Here is a 10,278-nt window from a genome sequence, read left to right on the forward strand (position 1 = left end):
CCCCGCCAGCGATTCCTCTGGCCATGGCTTTCTCAAGGTGGGCCCCAGAGGACGGCGCAGAGGCGACTCCCTCACAGGTGGAGTGCTTCATGAGGGTGGCGTGGGTACCGCATCTCCCGAGTATCCAGGGAGGTAGACACCCCGAAACCCAAAGTCCTTAGCCAACCACCCCGCCCTCTGTGCTTGGGACGTGAGCCGGATCCCCCGTGCAAGGATGCAGGAGGTGGGGGGGGGCCATCTCCGAGTCCTGCGCCCTCGGTGGACCAGAGGAGGGTTTGCCCCAGAAAGATCTCACTAGCTCGGGGCTCCCCGCGTGAACAAGCCCTCAGCCCCGCCCGCCCCGACTCAAGAACCCGAGCCCACGCGCAGGCGCGCTCCAACAAGTGGCTCCTGCTGGCTGGCGGGGCCGTCGGCCCTGAAGTCCGCCACTATCCCGTCAGGCCGTCGGGGCAGGCCTCGCTCTCTTCCGCCTCCGTCGTCCCGCCTCCTCTATCCCGTCTGGCTCTGCGGCGCTGGGGCAAGATGGCTGCTGAGAAACAGGTTCCCGGTGGCGGCGGCGGCGGCGGCGGCAGCGGAGGCGGCAGTGGCGGTAGCGGTGGTGGACGCGGTGGCGGAGGAGAGGAAAATAAGGAAAACGAACGGCCTTCAGCTGGATCGAAGGCAAACAAAGAATTCGGGGATAGCCTGAGTTTGGAGAGTATCCTAGAGTAATCAGGCCTAACTCGCAATGACTACGTGTCGATATGCAGGGCCGGGGGCGGGAGAGGCGGCGAGTCCCGGCAGGTCCCGGGCAGGAGAGGCCGAGGGTTGCAGTTTCTCTCGCGCTTACTTTCTGGCACTCAGAGTTACAGGGTCTGTTTTTCGCCCGGTCTTCTATGGCTTCTCATTCGCTTTCCAGCCTGGGGAACGTTCTTTTCTTTCCAGCGGCGCCGGGATATTGGGCAGATTCCTGCAGTTCCTCGCAGCTGCCCGTTTGGAGGGCTGGTGACGGGGATGACACTGTGGCCACCCCAGTGAGCGGGGCTGTCTTAGCATCTTGAGTCACTGCACTGAAGAGAGGAAACTGCAGTATTGACGTTTTAGCTTAATACTTTTGTCTGACAGCTGTTGGAGAACGGATAGTAAAAATTAAAGTTTGATGCTTTGGCAGTGGAGGCAAAGATTGAGTGCTCTGAGGAAGAGCTTGTTGCCCATTTTGAATATAAACGTAGCTTAACATCACTTGTATTGCTTTCTTAATAGCCCTGTAGGCATTTTATCTTGTTGAGAGTCTCGTTTAGTTGATCCGGTGGAATGGATCTGTAGTTTTCATCAGAGTGTATCACAGCTGAGTGCCTGAGACACTAGTTTGTGGCTTTTTGAAATGAATAACAAACGCAGAAGATGTAGGTGAATTTCTGAAATAACACATTTAGCTTGACATCTTAATGTCGTTTTCAGAGGATTGGAGTTTCACTTTTGAACTGGTGATCGAGTTCTAAATGGATATTAGAATGCCTTGATTCTTTACAAACCTTACAGCTTCTTACTCCTTCTAGTTGTTGAAATAGTGCTTTTAGTGTTCGATATCTTAAGTCTGTAGAAGAGCATTGAGGAAACTTTAAAAGAGAACTAAAATTGTAGATAAAGGTCACTGGGCTTCCTAAAGTTTGGTACAAAATCTTAAAATATTTTATGATTCTTAATATGGAGAGTTTGGTCAGAGCTTTTTCTTTAAAAGAAGAACTAATATTTTTATGCAAGCTGTGGCCTAGTTTGGTTGGCATGTGCTAACCATAGGCTCATGCAGCATCACACCTGTTAAGGAAAATTAGATTTGGCAGATGTAGGAAGTTACGCAAATAGAGGAGTAGTACACGTCATTTATAACCTGAATCTGCTTGAATGAGTAAAATCCTGGGTCCAGGTGTAAATCAGTGAGAACCATCCCAGTTATAATCAGTAGTTAGAATCCAGCAACTTTATTTAAGCTGTTAGATTTCAGTAATCCTCAATGGCTAATACCCTGCTTTTTTAGTTTGAAAGTAACAGTTCAGGCAATCAGTTTTTCTGCTTGCTTTGCCCTGTCCTATGACAAGATAGCTACTGAAAATGATTACGAGAGATTTCAGTAATTAGTGTACTAAGCATTTCAGAAATGTTTAACATGCTGTGGTTTGATACAAATATAGACTAATGGGAATATGTTTTGATTTATTTGGATTCTTACCATTGTAAGCTTTTCCTTAATCTTGGCTCTAGTTCTTCAGATTATTAAGGAATCCCAGCAGCAGCATGGTTTACGGCATGGAGATTTTCAGAGGTATAGGTTAGTATCATGTGTAAGATATATGGAAATTATTGTGGAATTTTCAAACTTGGTTTGCTTTTGTTAATATCCTACTTATTTTGCTGTGTCAAAGTATACTTAGAAAGTCTGACTCTGAACTTATATTGAGTCCTCAAAATGTACTTTTCAAATTTAAAATTTCACAATGAATAAAAGGAGCCAACGTTTTTATCCATTTTGCCTCACAATATTGCAGATACATTGGAGGTTTCTGCTGAAAATAGCAAGCAGTTACATTAATAATTTTTTTAAAAACTTAACCGTATTGTCAGAGTCTTGGTTAAATGCGAAGTTTTCCAGTTATTTATTTATTTATTTAAAGTAAGCTGTGTGTCCATTGTGGGACTTGAACTCACAACCCCAAGATCAAAAGCCGCATGCTCCACTGACTGAGCCAACCAGGCACCCCATATAAGGGGAGTTTCTATAATATCATTATAATTTATTGGTAAACTTTGTAACAGCCTTCAAGTTGGAAAACAAATTTAATATGACTCTTAAAAATAGAATAGATGCCTAATGTATAATATAGTTCAATACTTTGGAGGCAGAAATATCCAGACTTCTAAAAAATTTTTTTAAGTATTTTATTTATTTGACACAGAGCGAGAGAGAGACAGAGCAAGCACAAGCAGGGGGAACAGCAGGCAGGGGAGAAGCAGGCTCCCGGCTGAGCAAGGATCCTGATGTGGGACTCGATCCCAGGACCCTGGGATCATGACCTCAGCCGAAGGCAGCCGCTTAACTGACTGAGCCACCCAGGCGCCCCCCCAACCATTTTATATTGAAGATACAGGCTTTGGGGGGGAGGGGCAGAGGGAGAGGGAGAAGCAGATTCCCAGCTGAGCATGGAGCCCAATGTGGGGCTGGATCCCAGGAGCCCGGGATCATGACCTGAGCTGAAGGCAGCTCAACTGACTGAGCCACCCAGGTGCCCCTGGCTACGGACTTTTAAAAGTGCTACTGAACAAAACACTCTACAGATTCTAAAGGAGTGAGCCATGTCATAAATGGTCCACAACACTGGGTGACGGTGAGCAAGGTGGGAAGTGGTAGAAGATAAAGTGGGAGAAATAAGCGGGGCCAGAATGGGTAGGGTCCTATAAGCCAGGGTGACTTGTTCAGGTTAATGTAGGCACGATGAAGCAATGAAAAAGTTTTAATTGGAGACTTCTAATTGGAGGGGTTTTTTTAATTATTAAGGAAATTTTCAAAAACAGATGTAGAGATACTGTAGTGAATCCATCACTCAGTTATTACAGAGATCAGCTTTCTGCCCTTTTATCTGTTCCCTCTCTCTTTTTTTTTTTTTAAGTTAGGCTCCATGCGGAGCGTAGAGCCCAGTGTGGGGCTCGAACTCACAAGACCTAGCCGAGATCAGGAGTTGGAGAGTTAACTGCCTGAGCCACCTAGGTGCCCCTGTTCCCTCTCCTTTTTTAAAAAATGCTTTTTTATTGAAGGATTTTTTTTTTTTACCATTCTATTGCAGTATAATTTATATACAGAAAAGTATACAGAAAGATGAATTTTTCACAATCTGTAGCCAGCAGACATTATCAGACGACATTACCAGCATCCCAGAAGTCTCCCTTTTGCTCCTTCTAATCACAAACCCTTCCTCCCAGAAGGTCACCACAGTCATGACGTCTGACAGATTAGGTTTGAAATATGTTTCCAGTGACACCAGTCGTACCGCCCTGCAGGTTTTAGTTAACTAAATGTTTGCAAGATGATGTGTGGTGTCTGTGGTAACCATAAGTAGAACATCTCAAACCTTTGACCTTACTTTATTGTAGAATGTGCTATTGAAAGTACTATTGGGTTGCCTGAATTGTTGTTTTTTTATTTCAGGGGCTACTGTTCCCGTAGACAAAGACGTCTTCGGAAAACACTCAACTTCAAGATGGGGAACAGACACAAATTTACAGGGAAAAAAATAACTGAAGATCTTCTGACTGATAACAGGTATTGACTGCTCTGTGCTAGTTGTTAAATGCTTCTTGGTAATGCGTTTATTGAACAATTGTGTGTTAGACACTGTGCCAGAACCCTTTCATTACCTCAGGTGATTCTTCTAGGAGCTCTCTGGAATAGACATGTTTACTATTCTTAAGTTATAGGATGAGGAGACTGAGGCTCAGAGAGGTTTGGTAACGTTTTCAGGAGGTGTGGCGGAGTGCTAAACGCTGAAGTCCGTGATTAGAACCTGATGGGGTATTGGGTAAGGTTCTGGAATGCAAGTTTCAGTGTATAAGTGCTAACTTAAATCCATATATCTTAAATGAAATCTGCTGTGTGTGAATTTTCCAGAAGAGTTTTATGTTTCGGTGCTGAATGCAGCCATTCTTAAATTTGCAGAAGGATCAGTCTGTCAAGCAGCATGTATTAAAGGTCTCTAGGCCAGTTCCTCAAATTTCAGCCCGTGGGCCAAATTGGTCCTTTTGCCACCTGTTTTTGTAAAGTGTTTTGTTTGTTTTGTCTTTTTTTTTTGAGAGAGAGCGCGAGGCGCTCGAGCAGGGGCACAAGCACGCACAAGAGCGGGGAGGGACAGGGAGAGGGAGAAGCAGACTCCCCACTGAGCACGAAGCCCGATGGATGCCAGGTTCAAACCCAGGACCCTGGGATCATGACCTGAGCCGAAGGCAGATGCTTAACTGACTGAGCCACCCAGGTGCCCCTTGTTTTGTTTTGTTTTTTTTTTAGGTAATCTCTACACCCAACATGGGGCTTGAACTCACAACCCAGAGATCAAGAGTTGCATGCTCTAGTGACTGAGCCAGCCAGGCGCCCCAGGGGGGTTTTGATAGGGAAACCGGGAAGCCTGCATTGAGGAGGCTGGACCTTGAGGGGTTTCTGAGAGGAAAGAACATTCTGTGTGAGGGGAAACAGCTTGCCTTGGTGTCTGAATGTACTTTAGGAATTACAATGCTCTGGACAGTTAGCTGCTGCTCAGGCAGCAGAGAGGCTGGGAGCTTGGTGTATGGAGACACAGAGAACTAGAGCATGGAGCCCATGATGGGCTTCAGCAGGAGGTATTGGTTAAATCTGATGAGAACAGGTTAGGAAGGGGTCTCTGTGATAATGAGATCCTTTATTTTGAAGAGACAAGATTAAGCTCACGTTTAAGGAAGATTAATCAAGGCAGTAGCTTAAAAGATTTTCCAGTATCATAATAAAGTGGCTAATTTATTCAGTCTTTATTAGTAAGTGCCAGACTCTGGTGTAAGTGTGTTACATGTATTACTACACGGGAGACTGAGGCACAGAAAGATTAGTACTTTGTCCAGTGTCACATAGTTAGTGACAGATGGTCCTGAGATTCCAACCCTGACTCTAGAGCCTTTTTCTTAACCACTTCAATATGGTGTCTCTTAAGGACTTGGTTTTCAGCTGGGTTGGGATGGAGGAGGTGTTGATTCAAAGATGAGGCCAGATTGTGTGCCTGGGCTCCCCCTTTGCTAAAATTGGGGAGGAGTAAGTCTGCGTTTGCCCAGTCTGAGGTGGTAGCAGGTGTTTTTAGTGAGCTGTGTCTGGTGGGTGGTTAGAAATTTGAGGTGGAGCCTGATCGGAGATGCTGGTTGGGTGCCATGATTGATACTGGGAGAAGAGTAGTGCTTTTTCTTCTTTTTAATATTTTTTAAGTTTTAGAGCTTGAGTGAGAGGGGCAGTGACAGAGGGAGAAAGAATCTCAGGTAGACTCCACGCTGAATGCAGAGCCCGATGTGTGTGGGGCTCGATCTCACAAGTCTGAGATCATGACCTGAGCCAAAACCAAGAGTCAGACACTTAACCAATTGCGCCCCCCCAGGCCCCGAGAAGGGTAGTTCTGAGGAGGAAAGCCAGGGAGGGTGTCAGGAGAAGTTGAGAGGCTGAAGATCGTGCCTTGGGGAGTATCAAAGTCTGATGCTCTTGGCGTTCATTGTTCAGGTTGCCCGTTTTCTCTTGCTTAGGTATTTGCTTCTGGTTCTGATGGATGCTGAACGAGCCTGGAGCTATGCCATGCAGCTGAAACAGGAAGCCAACACTGAACCCCGAAAACGGTTCCACTTGTTGTCTCGCCTGCGCAAAGCCGTGAAGCACGCAGAGGAATTGGAACGCTTGTGTGAGAGCAATCGCGTGGATGCCAAGACCAAGTTAGAGGCTCAGGTTAGTGTCTTTTTTTTTTTTTTTTTAAAGATTTAATTTATTTGACAGAGAGAGACACAGCGAGACAGGGAACACAAGCAGGGGGAGGGGGAGAGGGAGAAGCAGGCTTCCCACTGAGCAGGGAGCCCGATGCGGGGCTCGATCCCAGGACCCTGGGATCATGACCTGAGCCGAAGGCAGACGCTTAACGACTGAGCCACCCAGGCGCCCCGGTCTTGCTTTTTCAAGGCGAAGTTGGCATCTCTTATTTTTGTTTTTGAGCTCTTGGCTTGTTTTTGTTTTCTTCCCCCCTAACTTTATGTATGTATGTATGTAAGTTTGTAATCTCTGCACCCAGTGTGGGCCTTGAACTCATGACCCCAAGATCAAGAGTCATATGCTCCACCAGCTGAGCCTGCCCTTGAAATGGAGATAGAAAGCTTGATTCTTAGATCTGGGAAGTTCACAAAATAATTTTTTTTTCAGGGCTCTTTGCATTTTTAAATTTTATTTAAGTTCAGGAAAAAAAATGCAGTTACCATATAGTGTATTAGTTTCAGAGAAATGAGATTTTTTTTTTTTTTAAAGATTTTATTTATTTGACAGAGACACAGTGAGAGAGGGAACACAAGCAGGGGGAGTGGGAGAGGGAGAAGCAGGCCTCCCACGGAGCAGGGAGCCTGACATGGGACTCGATCCCAGGACCCTGAGATCATGACCTGAGCCGAACGCAGACGCTTAATGACTGAGCCACCCAGGCACCTCTGAAATGAATTTTTAAAAAGAGATAGATACTGCAAATTTACGTTCAGCTTCTGATACTGAATGTTATATCCTGGAAGCTAATTGTTAAGTCACATGAAGAAAACAGACTTTTTTTTTTTTTTTTAATTCTAGTCAGTGAATGAATCATGGTGAATTATTTGTGTTTCACATTTTATTTTATTTTTTTTTAAGATTTTTATTTATTTATTTGACAGAGAGAGACACAGCAAGAGGGAATACAAGCAGGGGGAGTGGGAGAGGGAGAAGCAGGCTTCCCGCCGAGCAGGGAGCCCGATGTGGGGCTCAATCCCAGGACCCTGGGATCATGACCTGAGCCAAAGGCAGACTCTTAACAACTGAGCCACCCAGGCACCCTTTCTCTCTCTTTTTTAAGAAAAGATTTATTTATTTAAAGAGAGAGCAAGTGTGCCGCAGGGAGGGGCAGAGAAAGTCTTCAGCAGACTCTGCTGTCTGAGCGCGGAGCCCGATGTGGGGCTTGATCCCATGACCCTGAGATCATGACCTGAGCTGAAACCAAGAGCTGGTCGCTCAGCTGACTACACCACCCAGGCGCCCCAATAAATTTTCTCTGTTAAAATCACCCTGAATAGGGGTGCCTGGGTGGTGCAGTTGGTTGAGTGACTTTTGATCTCAGTTCGGGTCTTGATCTTAGTGTTGAGTTCAAGCCCCATGTTAGGCTCCAGGCTTGAAGCCTTCTTAAAAATAAATAAATAAAATAAAATCACCCTGATGAATATCTCTGTATTCCTGATGTCAAAGCTGAAAGCAGGTGGAGGAGATTGAGCGGTGGCCTTGGCTCTTGGGTGTTGAAGCAGCTCCCTTCTTCCCCTTTCCAGGCTTACACGGCTTACCTCTCAGGAATGCTGCGTTTTGAACATCAGGAATGGAAAGCTGCGATTGAGGCTTTTAATAAATGCAAGTAAGTCCTCTGGTTCAAAAGCCATGGCCAATTTCGATTGTACATAGTCCCTTTCAAGCTGCAGATCACCTAATGATTGTTTCTACAGAAGTACAGTTACTCATTTATTTAGTTAAGATTTATTTATGTTAGAATGTGCATGTGGGAGAGAGCACTCGGTGGGGAGGGGCAGAGGGAGAGGGAGAATCTTGAGCAGACTCCCTGCTGAGTGGGGAGCCTGACATGGGGCTCAGTCTCATGACCCCAAGATCATGGCCTGAGCCGAAATCAAGAGTTGGACACCCGGTCGACTGAGCAAGCCCCAGTTACTTATTTTTTTTTCCTTTCCTTCCCTTTTAGGAATATTGATTGTTCTCATTCATCCTTAGAACCATGCCAGTTCTCATAGTTGGTAGAAGGGTCTCAAAGTGCCATGTTTTGTTTTTAGCCATTGTGTTCTTTTTTATTTTCCTGGAGTGAGGCTGCTGTGAAAGCTGGTGTTTCTTTCCCCGCAGAACTATCTACGAGAAACTCGCCAGTGCTTTCACAGAAGAGCAGGCTGTGCTGTACAACCAGCGTGTGGAAGAGATCTCACCCAACATCCGCTACTGTGCATATAACATTGGTGAGCAGGGGCTGAGTGGAGCACAGACGGGTGGGCTGGTGGTGGTTCATCTCGGAGAGCCTAGAGGATTTGTTTAACTTTCGTGCTTTCCTTGTCCCTGCATCCGTCCTTGGCACGGGTTTTGGCTGATGAGAAGGGTAAAGCTGTCAACATCAGCCCAGCTTAAAGTCACAGAAGGCAGTTCCTGTGCTTTGTTTCCATCCTGCCAACTTCTGTACTCCTCAAGAGCTTTGTGAACGGACTTGAGGTTCACTGGACTGTGTCTGTGCAAGAGGAAGAGCTTGGAGTTGAATCTAGTGGTTCTTGAGAGATCAGACCAGACCCTTGAGGATTGCTACTCAACAGCTCTCTCTTTCTCAGGGGACCAGTCCGCTATCAATGAACTCATGCAGATGAGATTGAGGTCTGGGGGCACTGAGGGTCTTCTGGCTGAAAAATTGGAGGTAATCTAGTCTGTACGTTTTTGTGAAGTCTTTGGTTGGAAAAAGTCTAGAAAAAGAAGTAATTCATAATCTCAGTACTCAGTGTAATTGCTGTTAATATATGCATATTTATATCCATGTATTTTTAACAAACTTTTTTCATTTAATATTTTAAAGTATTCGTTTTTTTATCTCATTTATTTTCTAGGCAAGTAATGTAGGAAAATAGAGAAAGTAGGAAATACAAAAGACGGGGGAAAACTAAAATCACATGGTAAAATCAGAGGTAACCACTACTAATAAGGTGATGAATAGTTTACAGATTTTTGTATATGTAGGAAAGAAAGGTATATGTACATATATTTTTTAAGATTTTATTTAGAGCGAGAACGAGCACAGGATGGGGGGGAGAGAGAGAGAATCCCAAGCAGACTCCCTGCTGAGTGCAGAGCCCAACACAGGGCTCAATCCCATGACCCCGAGACCACAACCCAAGCTGAAACCAAGAGTTGGATGGACGCCCAACTGACTGAGCCACCCAGCTGCCCCAAAAAGGCGCACGCGCGCATATATGTATATTTTTTTTTTTTTTTTTAAGATTTATTTATTTATTCGAGAGAGCGAGAATGAGAAAGAGAGAGAGAGAGTACATGAGAGGGGGGAGGGTCAGAGGGAGAAGCAGGCTCCTCGCTGAGCAGGGAGCCCGATGCGGGACTCGATCCCGGGACTCCGGGATCATGACCTGAGCCGAAGGCAGTCGCTTAACCAACTGAGCCACCCAGGCGCCCCTGTATATGTTTGTTTTTAAAGACTTTATTTGTCAGAGAGAGAGAGGGAGGGCACAAGCAGGGGGAGTGGCAGCAGAGGGAGAAACAGGTTCCCTGCTGAGCAAGGAGCCTGATGTGGGACTCAATCCCAGGACCCTGGGATCATGACCTGAGCCGAAGGCAGATGCTTAACCAACTGAGCCACCCAGGGATCCCAAGGCATATATTTTTTAAATGGGATCTCGGGGCACCTGGGTGGCTCAGTTCTTAAGCGTCTGCCTTTGGCTCAGGTGATGATCCCAGGGTCCTGGGATCGAGCCCTGCAT

The 10,278-nt window shown here is 45.8% G+C and overlaps 1 protein-coding gene across 1 annotated transcript in view; it reads left to right on the forward strand.

Moving 5' to 3' along the window:
- Positions 1 to 498: 498 nt before the first annotated feature.
- The window catches only part of SRP68 (signal recognition particle 68), a 30,346-nt gene continuing 20,566 nt past the window's right edge, over positions 499 to 10,278 (forward strand). The window contains exons 1-7 of the mRNA XM_081804466.1: positions 499 to 697; positions 2,242 to 2,308; positions 4,181 to 4,294; positions 6,280 to 6,475; positions 8,077 to 8,159; positions 8,654 to 8,763; positions 9,124 to 9,206. Of these exons, the coding sequence (XP_081660592.1) occupies positions 523 to 697; positions 2,242 to 2,308; positions 4,181 to 4,294; positions 6,280 to 6,475; positions 8,077 to 8,159; positions 8,654 to 8,763; positions 9,124 to 9,206 (828 nt within the window). The 5' untranslated portion in view covers positions 499 to 522. The remainder of the gene's footprint in view (positions 698 to 2,241; positions 2,309 to 4,180; positions 4,295 to 6,279; positions 6,476 to 8,076; positions 8,160 to 8,653; positions 8,764 to 9,123; positions 9,207 to 10,278) is intronic.

The sequence above is a fragment of the Leptonychotes weddellii genome, chromosome 15 (assembly GCF_054177405.1).
Source record: "Leptonychotes weddellii isolate Sample4059 chromosome 15, ASM5417740v2, whole genome shotgun sequence".
In the NCBI taxonomy this organism is placed as follows: Eukaryota; Metazoa; Chordata; class Mammalia; order Carnivora; family Phocidae; genus Leptonychotes; species Leptonychotes weddellii.